Source organism: Calypte anna, chromosome 1 (genome assembly GCF_003957555.1).
Source record: "Calypte anna isolate BGI_N300 chromosome 1, bCalAnn1_v1.p, whole genome shotgun sequence".
NCBI lineage: Eukaryota > Metazoa > Chordata > Aves > Apodiformes > Trochilidae > Calypte > Calypte anna.
In genome coordinates this window covers 109,589,939-109,605,751 of record NC_044244.1, presented here as the reverse complement: position 1 = coordinate 109,605,751, position 15,813 = coordinate 109,589,939, and the positions used below count along the sequence as shown (strand labels likewise).

Sequence of the window (15,813 nt, the reverse complement as noted above, 5' to 3'; positions counted from 1 at the left end):
GATAGAAGACATTAAAACTCCCACTTAAGCAAATAAAATCCTGATCAAACAAAAGTCAGTGACAAAGCTTCTCTGGCCTTTAACAGCATTCGTATTTGACTGATGTGGTCTTTTTTTCTCTAAAAATGTGATGTCACCCATACCCTTGCAACAAGGTGGTGATAGAGCAACAACTTCAAGCAAGTGGTCAGGATGTGGGTTTTGTTGTGGCAGCAGAGCCAGCGAGTGTCCCCTAGCATCCTACTGCAAAACCCTCCCTGGCTTTGCCTTAGTGCAGCCCAATTCATTAAGAAAGACTGAACTCCTTCCTTTTGTTACCTGTGAATTTTGGCTGTTAATACATTTTAAAATTTTCCTTCTGAACTAACTATGAACATGACAATTTATTGTTCTATATATTTGATTTTCCTCTTTTCCTTTTACTGAAAATGTTCTCCTGGTGGAAGTAAGCTTGCCAAGAGTTGCATTGGTACCGCAGGCCCAGAGAAATTAAGAGTTTTCCTGGGGCTGCACCAGAAGCTTCTTACAGGGCTGCCAAGAACTCTCCTTCCCTAATGCTGCCTCCTTCGTAGAGTTCTGTGGGACCTGCTAACAAAAACCTCCCTGGAAGAGCTATCAATATTATCATCTCCCAGAGCTGTGGGTTTTTTTATCTGCAAGACTGTGTGTTTTTAGATGGTCTGATGGTAACAGTAACATTGCTTTAATCCCACAGTAATGTCATCAGGAACAATGTAGACAAAGGGTGCAAAATCTTTTTCCTCCGTCTTCTTTCTCTAACAATTGAATATCAGAGTGTGTGCTCCTGATGCTGATGCTACTTCCTACAAAGAATACATACAAGAAAACCAGTCTCCCTGAAGCAAGTCCAAGATAGCTGACATGCAAGTATTTTAGAAAATTTAAAGATTAGATCCTAGTTTACATTTTTGTACTCTTTGTTTCTAGGTGATCCCAAATGAGAACCAGAAAACCATCTCAGAGGTTGCTCTTGAATTATATCTTTTCTTATCAGTAGCAATGACATGGGAATTCTTGACAGATAACCTGTTTTTATGCTTCCTGAGAGGTTTCAGTAAGATGAAGATAATGATTCAGATTCCTTTCTGGCTTGACCTGAACTGGAGTACCAAATTTTCCAATGTTCACTACAAAACTAATTATTCAGGTTTACTGTCTTGCAGTTACCAGCTAGCTCTGCCTTGATACATGCAATAAATCACCAGTGACCCTTTTTTCACCTCTTTGCCTCCAAGTCCCATTCTCTGGAAAGGACACCATCTAATTAAAAAACACAACAGGGGCCTGCTTAGACAGGAGGGCAGACTTAGAGGAGGGGGGCAGAAGGGGTGGGGGGAACCTGTGTGACATTATAGGGATTTATTCTGGCAAAATCTGAGGCAAGGAACATGAGCTCTGGAGGGAGAGGTGTAGGAGACTAGTGAGATTTATGAGAGGCTGGCAGAGCTGACAATAGAAACTGGAAGAGTTACTGGAGCTGCTAGCAACTTTGCAAGCTTTTGGAAAGAAAATCAAAGGATTATTATTTGTTAGCAGTGGTATTAAAAATATATTTAACTGGCACAGAGCTAAGAAGGCTTTTCCTTTCTTCAGTGCTGCAGATATGATTGATTTTTATTTTTTTTTTCCATGGTTCACTGGAGTTCAGCATCTTAATGAGATATTTGTTGTGTAAGACTAGTTCTGGGCACTTTGTCTCTTGGTTGATGCCATTCATATAGAACGATGAAGTCAAGTACACAGCATAAATATAGAAGCATTTCAGAAACCAGAAAACTTTAAGAAGGTTCCAACTTATCCCTGAAAAACCTTTGTTAAATGAGTTTGAATGATTTCTTTTCTAGCTGTGTAAATACCTCAAAATATATCAAAAACATCCCACGTATTATCTGTAGAAATATTTCACAGCCTAGATAACCAGGCCATATTTTAGGAAGACTTCAGCTGCGTTTAGGGATGTTCAGCAATTTTGGAAAGAAATTTGAACACTTTTAGAAAGAAAGAATGCAATATATCAATGTCCATCAAAGAAGGTGGGAAGCAATTTCCTAGGAAACCTTAATTTTAAAAATAGAATAAAATGAAAGTATCTTATGTGGCATTCAGCAAGCCTAGCAAAAAAGACCAGTCTTCTTTATTGCTTCATTTAATTTACTGTTTTCTAACCAAGTGCCTGATCAAAAATAAGGCAGAAAAAGAAGCAGCATCATTCCCTGACTGCATAACCCTGAGCACTATGTACACCCCTGTACTAAATGCGACCTTATACTGTGGGAAAATGTTTTTGTAATGAAAGTATTTCTCATCAAACATGATCACAACAAAATAGCAGATTGTTTAGAAGTTTTAGATATTTTGTGCCTTGAAATTCTAGGTTCTTTTATTTACCATTTAAATTAGTTTATTTCTTAATCCATGTAAGATTAATCCAGAGAAGATATCTTAGAATTCTGTATATACTTCTTACGAATTTTTTTAAGCCTACCACCAATAGAGCCTGAAAACTTAGTCTTTAAAATAGGCTTCTGTAATTTACATTGTAATATAAAGGACTTAGGAAGGTGAAAAAGGGTTTTGAGTTAATTGCTGGACCTAGAGACTTGAAGAAATCAGCCCGATTTAACAATACCCCATTTTTGTTCCTTGTAATTGAGGGGGTAAAGAAAACAAATCAGGGTGGAGAAGGGATCTTGTTTATCACCCTTTTCCTTGCATAACTAGTTGAGCTAAATGTGGGAATCTGGTGGTTCTGTCCCAGTTTAGGATTGTAGTCACAGATGCTTTGACAGTGGAAACATCTACCCTTTTAGAACATTCATTTTTCGTTATTAGTTTGAGAAAAAAGGTTAATATTTTTATTATTTTAATTTATCTTACTAATAAAGAAAGTTAAATTTTCATGGAATATTACAGCATCTTTCAACTGTGAATTCTCAATGAAACAATATGAGACAAAGGTGTATCACTTTAACAGCATGGGACTTTTTCATGCCAGATTTTAAAGAAGAGCCAGATTTTCCATCCATTAAAAGAAAGCAAAAGTCAAAAGCTTCTCAAGACAAAATTTCAGGCTGTCAGGTAATATGATAAATCTTTTCGTTACAAAAATCTTCTCACTTCTAAAAAAATAAAATAAAGTAAAATATGAAACCTGGATTTGAGTAGGTATTTGCAGAGGAGAAGTAGAGTAGGCATACAACACTAGACTGTGTCCTGCCCATCAATCTTGAACTCTTTTTTAGTAAGAAACGTAGAAGCATTCAACCATGGGGAAATTCATTAAATGAGAAGCTGACTAGAAGCTGACTGGAAATAGGAGATAACTTTATTTCATGGTAAACAAGAGATCTTTTGCCTCTGATTCAGTAATACCATAACATTGTGCATTGCATTTTACTTGGAAAAACTGTTCTTTCAGTTCTTCATGGAATGAAAGAGTCAAGAATATATTCCCTGGTGACCACCAGGATATACATGTCCTTTTAAGTGAATTTAGATTCATGAATTTATATGATTGCATGAGTATTGTTTGGATGGGAAAAAAAATAATTTTATAATGGTCATAAATTTTCATAATTTTTTTTCCTTGTATGTCAGAAGTTTCATTTCAAAGACTCCTGTAAGCATTTTTGGACTGATTTTTTGACAAGTATGGAACTATAGTATACATTTTTTCTTCTGCTGCTCTCAGTTTCATATCCCTTCTAACCAGATCTCAGTTTGTGAAAGCTTATGGAGCAAGTGAAGGAGTAGTATCAAGTTTTAAAACAAATTACCATTGTTTATATCATAATATTTATAAGATAATTAGTGCTAACTGTCGCTCAATAGAGAGTTTCTAAATTAAAACAAAAATAAAATAATAAGAAAAATATTTGTCTTATTGGTTAAGCCATTGGGCATGTGTCTAAGCAGTCATATCACAAAAAGTACTGAAGAGCCCTTGAAGCTGATAATGCAAAGCAGAATCTTTTGCCTCTTAGACAGTATTTAAAATCTCTGGATTTATGGTGAATGAAGCAATATTACTGTCTAAAATGTGTTTGGTGTTCTGAATCCAGTTTCATAACACAGACAGATTAATAAAAGGGAAGCTTGCACAGCAGCTGATGGCTCTTACATTTCTTTATGAATAAAATCAACAGAAGAGTTGTCATAGGGTAATTATAACTATGAATGATGCCTTGCTGAAAATTATATTTAACTTCTCTGTATGATTTTCAAGTTTTTGTGACTAGAAGAATAAAACATCAGAAATTTGCATAGACAACAGTTGAAAATAAATGCTTAGAAGTATTTAGAAAGTTCCATCCATTGGCTCCCTATCAGTAGATATCCCACGTAAATAGCCCAAATAAGTTTTTGTACTGGAACCTGAGGGACAAGATCATCCATAAATCCACAATACTCCGCTCTAAGTGATTATTCCTTTTATAATGGAATGAAATAAAAAAAACAAAACCAAAAACAAACAAACAAAAAAACCCAGGTTCACAAAATCAGTGTTTAAAACACCTGCATTTCCTAAAGCCAAACTCTTTGTCTGAAGATAGTTTAAATATTTAGGTAGCAAGCTTAGATCTAAGTACATTTTTTGTGTGTGTGCATGTGGTAAGGATGGGAGTAAAAGGAATAATTTGAAAATATAATTTAAAAAACTAATCAAACATGTATTTTCATATTGCTCCTGCTTCATTTCAACATCCACCATACACAATATGTCAAACCACGAACAACTTCCTTCTTGAGTTGCTGGTGGCTCTGTTATCACCCTTGGCATTTTGGCCTCTGCTTTTGGATGTTCATTCTCTATGTGGAGGAGGGAATGGAAGTTCCTATTTATTTGAAACACAATTTCAAAGAAAAAAAAAAGTCCTTTGAACTCCTTATAACATTCATGCTGTGGGCAGGTACTGTGGAGAAAAGAGACCTGCAGACATGTGCTATGTGCTTTGTTCATGAGATGGATGACTATAATTTATTTCTGCCTGAAACACTAGTATTTATGATGCCTTTCCTTGGCCGGGAGGTAAAAACAGTCTCCAGAGAAATTGAAACATTTTTTTAATAGTGCATTAAAAAAAAAAAAATCCACAGGACAGCTGAAGGTCAAGGGAAAAAGGTGATGAGGGTTGCTTTGTCTTCTTTTACTGGTAATGAAATAATTCTCATTATTTGACTCCATGGTAAACTTTTTTCCTCTCATGTATTCACACAGACATCCATATGCACATTTATAAGCATGAACATACTCATATCTTGACCCCAATTATTTTGCAGGATACTGTCGACATCAAGAACAGGAGTGTAAAATGTGGCTTTAAAAATCCTCTTCAGCTGTTTCCTGGCTCACAGCTGGATGAGTATATTGGCTGCTTTGAATAAACCAAAATAGCCATAACCCTTGTTAAAATTAGTTTGCTTCCTCTGGCCTTGGGCTTTTGGGTACTGGGGCCAAATTGTCAGCCGTTGCTTTTGTCTGGAAGCTGTATTAATTGCTCAGTGTGATAGTCCTAAATACTGAGTGAAAAGGCCCAGCTTTAGATTTGATAAAACACTGCAGCAACATGACAGCAATGAATTTAAAATACAAAAAAAAAAAAAAAAAAAAAAAAAAAAAAAAATCCCCAAGGAGTATCTTAGTTTTAGATTTAATTAAAGAAAGGGAGAATTTTCTGCTGTAAAGCTGATGCTTACTTATGGGTAAATGTAACTCACAGAAGTATTGTACTGAATATTTTTACTTCATAAGTATTGTGTTTATCTAAGCCCTCTTTGTTGTTCTTTACTAATATTTCCCTCCTTCCAGAAGACCAATATTTTTTAAAAAATGGTGAGGTACATGAATTGCCCACCAGTTTTTTTCCTAGACTGTGTAGAAGACAATTCCCTGCTCTTCTATAAGTGTTTTTACCCAGCAACTTAAGAAATCTGTTTTCCCTGCAGGAGCTGCTTGCACACTTAAGAGCCAAAATAGAAAATAGACATAATAGTGGAAAATAAAAGATAGAATAGATTAGGTATCAAGTTTGTTTGTTGGTTGGTTGGGGTTTCTTACGGCAGCAAACAGAGCTAATACTCCATAGATAGTCAAAATATTTCCAGACCCTCCCCAGATGGTCTCTGTGACAAGGGGGAAATATTAGAAATTTGACTGGAGAAGCCAGATCAAAGCCAATTAAAATAAATGTCTTCAGAGCTTTCTATTTGGATCTTATTTTCCCCAGCTGAATCTCCTTTCCTGTCTTTCCTAAAACAGTAGCATTTATCAACATTCTGAATATTCTCAAGTTAAGAGATTTCAGAACTCAAGATTAGAATCTGAACACTGGTTTCACTTGATTTTAAGCTAGACTTCTAAAGACTGGTTGTAAAAGGAGCTCACGCTGAGCTCCTTTTATCATCAATAAGAAGCCATTCATCATCTTTAGGGCAAGATAAATGGCCCCCTGGAAGGTCTTGTTTCTCTCCAAGGACTGCTACAGGAGTCCTCATTTGACAGCTGAAGGCTTGGCTGACTAATTTTTTGGCCCCTGAAGTTAGGTTGAGATGAATGCCACTGACTGGTCTTGTGAAGATGCTCTACCTCCATGCACAGGTGAATGCTTTTGTGAATATATATACGATGCACCAATGCCTTTCTGTTGTAATTAATATGCAGAATATATATATATATATATATGCTTGGTTTACTTAGAGAGAGAATGCCTACATAAATAAAGTTGCATCTTCCTGTTTCTAGTACACTTGAATTTTGTTCCCAGCATCAATGAATCAGATGCTATTGGTCTATTTGCACCTGACAAGAAAAATATCATTCACTCTGAAAGGCTAGATGAGACTAGTTCTACCAGAGCTCTATTACACATCAGCAGATAGTATTTCATGGCTTTTTAGCTCAGAACTGAGCTGTTATAGACCCAAGTCACCATGCTTAAAAGTATACTTACTTGCATGAATGATCAGAGAATGAAAAGCATTAATGTCCCAGCATGCACTGCTCAGCAATACTAATTTTTGTTGTAGCCAGAGTTTCTTAGTGTGTTTCTGCTTCATTTAAACTCATCAATACCTCAATTAGTGCTTGTTTCCTTTCCTCTGGGAGGGACATTTACACATGTCACTTCACAGCATCCAAAATCTAAAAGACCCATGGGAACTGCTGGGTCACAAAGTATATTCTGATTAAAGCTTGTGTTTTCCAGTGACTTTCTGCCTTTGTTTTCTTTTTTCTTTTTTTTTTCTTTTTCTCTTAAACCTGTGAACTGTTTACATATTTTTAATGTAAGGACACAAATGGAAAGTTTAAAGCATAAAAACTTGGAAGAAAAGGAGCACTCTCCTAAGTGTTCTATTCTGAGCTTTTTACTGAGTTGTATTCGGTGAGGCACAGAAATTACGTGCTTTATGATTACCATAGCAGTAACCCTCCCATTTAACATTAAAACTTGATGCCATCTTGATGGCATACTGAATTCAATTAAAGATCAAAGCACTGGAGAATTTATCTAAAATTATGTATTGCTAGTTTTAACTATTTAACATTCCTGCTCTTTCCAGCCTGACTTTTACACAGAGTGATGAAAGATCATAATTGATTTGGAATAGAAAATTGCCTAAGAAATTTATACTTAATGGATACATGTTCCTAATACTAATTTTTAGGCATCCATATTTTTCAACCATGGTAATGATGGTAGCACTACTATTGTCCATTAATTTCTTGTGGTCCTTGTCTAAGTCTTGGCAAATCGCAGTTATAAACATGCTACTGCAATTTTTTATAGAACTTTGATCTTTTTTTTTTTTTTTTTTTTTTGACAGTTATCCAAGGTTTGATGAAACTGATTTTCCAGTGCTTCATGTAGGTTACTATATTTTGTAAGAAATTTCTGCAGGCTTTTACTATGCCTGGCTGCAGGGAACAAAGCTGTCAGCTTATCATTTCCTATTTTCTTTCTCTTGGTTATTAGCAAGTGCAGTTAGACAAAATGGGAATTGAAGCTGGATGGCAAAGTGAAAGAAAGTCACATTCATTTCAGAACCATGTCAAACTCAAAAGGAAAGACAGAGAAGCATAAGCAGCTGCTGGTCTCATGTGTATGATTTGAAGACAGCAGTTTGCACTGTACAAACATAAAACTAATGCAAGAAAAGACCTCGGGAAGAGGAAAGAATTGCCTCTGTGATTTGAGAGGAAAGAGCTTTTTTATTTTATTAATGTGTCTTTTAGTTAAAATTCATAGTTGTCATGCAAAATAAATCAAATTCTTTTCCCATAATGTGACCTGAAACCGCATCTGAGTGAATAAGATATGAACCCTAAATGTTCACAGCCTTTACCCTGACATATTTAATCAGATCAGGAGGTTCTGGTAAAGCTGCCAAGTACTGAAGACATCATTGTCATTGTTATTAAAGCTTAGCATCAAACAAAGCCTGTTCTATCTTGGAAACATGTTTGAATAATAGTTATAATCAAAGTAGTTTCATTTGTAGTGGTGGAATAGCTTGCTGAAACAGTACTTTTGGGTGCACAGAATCATTAATTCCCACTCAGTGATTTATTTATTTATAGAAATTTATTCAAAGATTACCTTCCATAGATGCCCTAATATCTTAATAATGCAGTTTTAACATAGCATGGAGTCTCTTGTTTCATATGGGATTTGTAATGTAAACTTAGGTAGTTGGGACATGGTCTGGTCATGTCTGTGCTTAATTTCCTCTCTATTATTTATGTATCATAATTCTCATGGAAGTTGCTCTTCATTGAATAGAAACACAAACACAAAGGCGCAGTTCCTGCTAGGCAAAGTCTCTTTTTCCACAGCAGTACTGTCTTTCATACTGTTCTACTCAAAATTCTCAGGTTTACATGTCTTAAATTATATTTTCTATTCTGGAACCCCAGCAGCAATTAAGTTCAAAACATTTGCTTTCTGAATTTAAAATCATGCTATGTTGATTGTTTATGTAATTCAGCCAGTACTATTTCTATTGAAGAGTTGCATTGCTTACACAACACATTCTTCAGTAATTCCAAGCAACATTGTAAAGTATTGCATTCAAAATTCACTTTCATTAAATACTTAAATATTTAAAGTTTATATTTAATACTGAAATTTTTAAAATTAGTTTTTAAAATACTATTGTAAAATAGCGTTTCTGAGGAGGTTCACAACAGCTGGACACGAATAAGTCACAAATACTAATTTCATTTTCAAAATTAGTGAATATAGGTAGAAAATAATTGTTATTAAGTAATATGTGCATTGTATTTGTGAAAATATCTTACATTCATAAAAACTGGGATGGTTATTCTTGTGTTAATGTATTTCTTTCCCATTTTGAGACATGCAGCTTGTTTTCTAGTCTTGGGCATCTCTAGAGGATGAGGACTAAGAGCATTATTTCTGCCTGCTGGAAAGGTCACAGGCTTACCAAGAAATTGTGTGCTTAAACTGAAGTATTTGAGCAGTCCTACTGATTTTAAATTCTCTTCTAGATTCAAGACCCCATTTCATTTCTGGAGACAAGCTTCATAATAAACAATTAATGTCAATTTTTCAGAAAGGGTAAACTGAACTTAAGAATTTTAGCAATATACTCACTGATTCCTGAAGACTGCTAAATTTGAAAGTAAATTAACAAATAGAAATCATCTAATGATAATGTGAGAGTTAGTCTCCCTTAAATGTAACTAATGTACTTGCATGGGCTTTCTTTGCTTGAGCAAAAGTAAATCAAGGAAGAAGAAATTTGTTTTTGTGGTAGAAAGATCTCATTTGCCATGGACAGAAGAGTATTCTCTTTGTGGGTGGGCAGCATGAGAGGACATGCTGAATTTTGCTTAAATGCTAAACTGGAATCTATTCATTTCAACTTTAATGCATTTTTCTCTCCTGACAACTTTCTATCCTCATTCACAACATTATTTTCTGCCCAAGGTTGTTTAAACTATGTCAAAGGGCCATAGTCCTCTCTTCTAGAAGCTGTGCAAGAAGAGCAGATGGTGTTCATCTTCCCTCATTAGAGCACTAGTGTGCACATCTCTGCATTTGAGTAAGGCATCACAGTTTTGTCAATGAGCAGTGTAAAGAAGAGGCTTTTGAGGTCATAGGTCGTCTGGCTAGATGAACAGCACTCTTTAAGTATCTTTCTTTCCACTGAGGAAGTCTATGATACCTTGCTTGACATAGATGTTTGCAAGATAAATCCCTCTATGGTGACAGCTATTTCCCCAGACTGGCCAGTTTGAACATCCTCCAGTGAAGGAGCCACCTCAGAGAGAGGAGACTCTGCCAGAGCAGAGACCTGCAGACCAAGAGAAGTGGAGACATGGTGAGACATGGTGATATACCAGGAGTCAACATCAGTGACAGAGTCTAGGACATGTCTGTTACCAAATAGACTCTCAAATTTTCAATGTGTCCAGTTATTTCTGGATCATTATATCTTTAGATTTGTTTACCTGCTGCATCTCTTCCATCTTTTTCAAGAGCAGCTTAATCTGCTTTAATGTTTTGCTATGACCAGCAATCTGACTTTCAGTACAATTCAAAACACATTGTACATTGTCACATGGTATCCCCCCATCAATTGTGTTGGTGGTGTTGGGTTTCTCTTTTCCCATCACAGCTAGGTTTCTAGAAAAATACCACTTGGAGACTACAGATAACAATAGCTTTTAAACATATTGAGAACTTTAGTTATTCTTAGAATAATTCAAGGATGCTACAAGGGTAGTTAGTGTTTCATTACAAAATAAAAGATAGGAAGCCTTCCTCTCTGCTACAAGGGAGAAAAAATGGTTATTTCCCCAAACTCTACTCCCTATATAATTTTAAAAATCAGTCTGATTTTTCATTTTCTAGTAATTTTTGAAGGTTTATTCTAAAAGGATTCAAGCATTTCTGTTGCTTTGTTCAGCCTTCACCCAATTTGATATACCCTGCTTATTCTGGATAATGAGACTAGTCTTTGTCAAGGTAAATTAGTGTTTTAATTTCTATTTGCATTCCGTTCCTGATTAAATACTCAGCAGTAGCAGAGAAAAGAAAGTCAGATAAATTAATGTTTACCAGATCTCAGGAAAGGTCCAGGTTCATTTTCTTCAGGACTGGGACAAAAGGTTCTTGTTTTGTCTGAACCACTTCCATGATTCTTAATAGTAACCTCAACTACTGAATTTTGCACTTTGATTTTTAATGCTGAACACTCCTTGCTGTGTTAATATAAAGAAAGGGAAACACAATGGGTAGAACTTGGAAAAGGAACAAACAAACTAGCTTTCCAAATGCAAGTTCAATTTTAAACAGAGAAATCTCCTAGATTAGTGCAGTGATATGCATCCTTGAAAACAGAAATTGCTATCCTTTATAAAGTGTAGCTTCTGTTTCATCAATTTTTTAATAATAAACCTTTAACAATGCTCAGCATCACATGGCACACTTCAGAGAAGAATGTGCAGAACCCCAGAGGAGAGAGAATTGGAGTAATTTGTCCCCTAGGGGAACCTACTGCAAAATCCTGGAACATGGCACTATGCATTCCTTGAACATGGGGAACAGCATGTCCTTCCCTTCCATAGTTTCTAATATATAAATATATATCATTATATGTGTGTGTGTGTGTAATGTATATTTGAAGAGAAAGAAAGGATACACACACTTAATATGGCATCTGAATCATCTTAATATATTTCTAAATGCCTTCACTTTTTTTTTAAGACTTCCTGAGAGAGACATCTCATGCGTATATAGTACAGATTTAGTTTGCTTATTTACAGTTTTCTAGATTATTTTGTCAGAAAAGAGCCAGCAAATTTATCTCAGTCATTTGCATCAGTAATTTGATAAAAGGTACTTGGAGGATGAAGAAATGCATTGCCTAAAATATCCTTGGGAATGTGGCTTTGTTACCAGGAATCTTTTGACAGAGAGAGATAAAAAGGAGAGCTTATGGTTTAGGATCATTGAAGATAAATTTTGAAGAGTAAAAAATCAGCTTTGGAAGAAAGGGAAATATTTAGCTGTGAGGCATTGCTATGGCAATAGGAATCTGGGTGGAAGATTATGTGAGAGGAAGGGAAGGATAAGCAGGGATAAAGCTGTATCTGAGGAATAAAATCATCTTTCTTCACATGGCTTTATGCTGCTCTTATTAAGAAAGTTTGTTGGAAAAATACCTGAGCAGGTAGTTCAATTTAAAAATAATAATTATAAATAAATAAATAAATGAAAACAAAACAAAACAAAAAGAGGTAGCCTCTGTTTTTTAAAAAACAGGCAAGATGCTTGGTTTGGCAGACACCCATCAGGGGACACTTGCTCGACAGCTGTTTAGGAAACTGGAAAGCAAGGAAGGAGACTCTAAGACAGGCTCCTCAAGGCCCATAGGACCAAATCCAAATGTCCCATTTTCTGCAGGTGCATACTGTGTGATCCTACCCATGAAGCAGGAGATGGGTAGACTTGCCAGTGCGAGGCTCTCCTGCTCTGAATACTGAGTCCCAATGGAGATACTGATGGATTTGAGCTGTAGAAAAAAATCACTTAGGTGACTTGGGAGGTTGATATGATTTAATTATGGGCAGGAAATTAGGCTGGAGGAGAAAAAAGTTGCTGTAGGGGTTTAGGAACATGTGGGAACCTGAGGAGGTTGCAATAGGAAGAGCAGAGAGGAGTTGACGGGTTCTGAAGTGCGTTGCATTGAGGAAAAAGAGCGAGATGTAGAGAACTGTGATAAATGAGGAAGGTAGGGACATGTGGGAGGTTTGGGAGATTATGGAAGACAGAAAAATGATGGCACAAAGTAATGATGGTAATGTGTACTCCTTAATAACCTGCCACTCATTTGAATAGGGTCTCTTATTGATGTATTATTACTTAAAATGATGTTTCGGTCTATTTCAGGTGTTGTAGAGGGGCAGATATGTCCAAGTGCACATTTCTGCCCATACAGGGCCCACAGGTGTGCAGCTGCATAGGTCTGGTACTCAAGTTTCTGTCTTTGGAAGCAGGAAGCAGATGGCCACAAAAAGTGACCTTCCAAAAGTAACTTCCTTGTGGGTACTGGTACTTGGGCAGACACCAGATAAAACTGAAACTATTTTCATTCTCTGGAAGATGGAAGCAGACCTGCCCTAATTTCCTATTCTGATGATTCATCATTTTTTCTCTTTGACTGCTCATCTTTGACAGAACCAATTGGTACCTAATATCCAAACAGTTATACAAGACACACTACATCACTAATGCCTATTGGTGACTAAAGAGCCTCAGGTCTCACACAAGACCTTTCTCAGAGGTCTTCCTGTAATAAGATCCCATCCATAGCTCAAGCCCACAGCTCTACAGCCCTGTTAGTTTTCAAATCAGTTTGTTTTGAACAAAAATGGCTGCATCCTGGCATACTGTCGTATCCAAGAATCAACAGCTCTGGCATGTGAAAAGGTCATGCCACGAAGCATTAACATTTCAGAACAGCAATTACAGTAATTCATTTAAATGAGGATTTTTCTTTTTAATTTTTTTTTCTGTTTAGTAGCAGTAGATGTAATACATGCAGGAGGAAATATAGAGAAGGCTGCCAATCAAGTCCTGTGCCAATATCATCTTCTGAAAATAGAGACCCAGAGAAGTTTAGATGGAATGAGTTCTGATAAGAAGAGGCAGCCGTTCATGAACAAATACAAGGAGAGGAGCTATTGCAGGAGGCAACCCTTGATTGCAGAAGCAAATAGAAAGGTCTCCTTACTGCCACCTCATAGACTTTGGAAGGAGTGGATAGATTCATTGAGAAGACAGCAGTTCTTTGTGTGGTTCGGGGCTTTACAGCTTTGCTCAAGCAGGAAAAGGGCCAAAACTGAAAGACAGAATCACGGGCTTTGATTCTTCCTAATCACAAATGCCCAGGTGCTATTCATTCATGGAGAAGTCATATGGGAAGAAAAGGACAGGATACTGAAGACACCAAAAGGCCATCCTGTTTCCAAAAATGTTATGTTTTGAGAGGATTTCACTAAAACACACTGAGGAGTTTTTCTCCCTATTTTCAGATAAATTTTATTCAAAAGTGTGAAAATAGGATTTAAACCTATTCTTGCTAGCAAGAAAGTATTTATTTCAACCTTAACATTTTTTAAGTACTGAATAAATTATGAAATTGACAATTATGTCGAAACTGTTCTGCAGAAACAAATTATAAAACCCAAACCAATACAATACAATAAATACTGACTACAGTAAAACTCAGATCTAGGGAGGTTTGTTATCAGTTTCATTATACTTTCAGCTCAGTACAGTTTAACTATACGCTCAGCACATACATGGACTGTAAGCTCTATGATGCAGAGCCTTTCTTTCAATTTTGTACAGCTTCTGGTTTAATTGGGCCCTCATTTTGATAGATGATTACTGTCATAAAAATGGTAGAGCATGTATTTGTCATCAAGTAAAACAGTAGCTCATCAAAATAAAACTAAGAAATTTTTATCAGTTCCTTACTGGCCCTATATATGAAGGCTTATTACTTACAGTGCCTTATATACTATGAATATTTTAATTATGGTGAAGTCATCCTGTGAGCCGCAAAACAAATGGAGCCAGGCTCTCTCTGGATTTGCATATTCTTGTGTCTACAGCCTCACTGTCCAGTACCATCTCCTTGCTGCTACGTTCTCCTTGAGACCTACCTTCAATCTAAAGAAAATAATCTTACACAGGAGCAAAGGTAGAAGAATTTCTCACATTTCTGATCACCTAGTCGAACATGGACAAGCTAAATGACCAAACTGAAGGACCGATGGTGTATCGTCAGACTAATCAGCTCACCAAGGAACAAACTTGTTTTGTTTTGTCTGTTTTTAGTTCCAGCTATGATAACATCCTACCCAAATACCACCTTGGCAACGCAAGGACAAAAGAAGGAAATGAGCTGCACGGCACATGGAGAGAAACCCATCATAGTCCGCTGGGAAAAAGAAGACCGAATAATTAACCCTGAAATGTCCCGTTACCTTGTTTCCACCAAGGAAGTTGGAGATGAAGTGATCTCTACTCTGCAGGTAAGAAAACAAAGTGACCCCATGACTCGTGTACATGTGTGAGTGTTGCTTGATTTGGTTTTAATAAGGATGTACAGCAATCTCTGCCCCACAAGTTCAGAGCCCCACCAGTTACTCCACCCACAGCACAGCTATGGAAAGCTGGCAGCAAGAGGAGGTGGAGCAAACCTCTGCATCCCACCTCCCAGAAAATTTATTTTCCATCTTCCCATGCTCCAAAGGCAGTAAGAGAGAGTCTGGCTCGCAGCCACACCCTATCCTTTCCATCCATTTCCAACAAGGTGTCTCATGCCTTCTCCTACCCTTTCTTCAGCAGCATAGTTCAGTTTTGAGTGCACTGCTGCTAAGTGCAGAGTGAGTATCTGACCCCTACCTCTGATGTGTGTCAGCCTTACCTGCACCAAATTCATTAAGCTGTTTTGAGATAAAAATGCTGCCCTTTCAAAGTACTTTTTCTCCCTTCCTTTCACTTTTTGGGGCTTGTGAGACCATTTTACAAAGTCAGGTTAGTCTTTGGATTCAAAGTGAGATGGAAGGAAAAGGTACATGCAGATACATAAGTATCTACTGCTGCCTGGGCTATTTGGCACTTACTGTACAGAGCAGCAGAAGTCACCAAACCCCTGAGCAAATGGTCATGCCCTGTATCTCCACTTTTGCTCCTGTGACAGGCAGCTACCTGGTGGTTTGGGAGCCATGCATCTTGACTTGCCTGGCAAATC

General features: G+C 36.7%; 1 protein-coding gene across 1 annotated transcript in view; it reads left to right on the top strand.

Annotated features, from left to right (window-relative positions):
• Positions 1-15,813, top strand: part of DSCAM (DS cell adhesion molecule) — a 379,165-nt gene that overhangs the window by 252,077 nt on the left and 111,275 nt on the right. Inside the window, exon 11 of the mRNA XM_030451268.1 lies at positions 14,895-15,091. Coding sequence (XP_030307128.1) covers positions 14,895-15,091 — 197 coding nt within the window. The remainder of the gene's footprint in view (positions 1-14,894; positions 15,092-15,813) is intronic.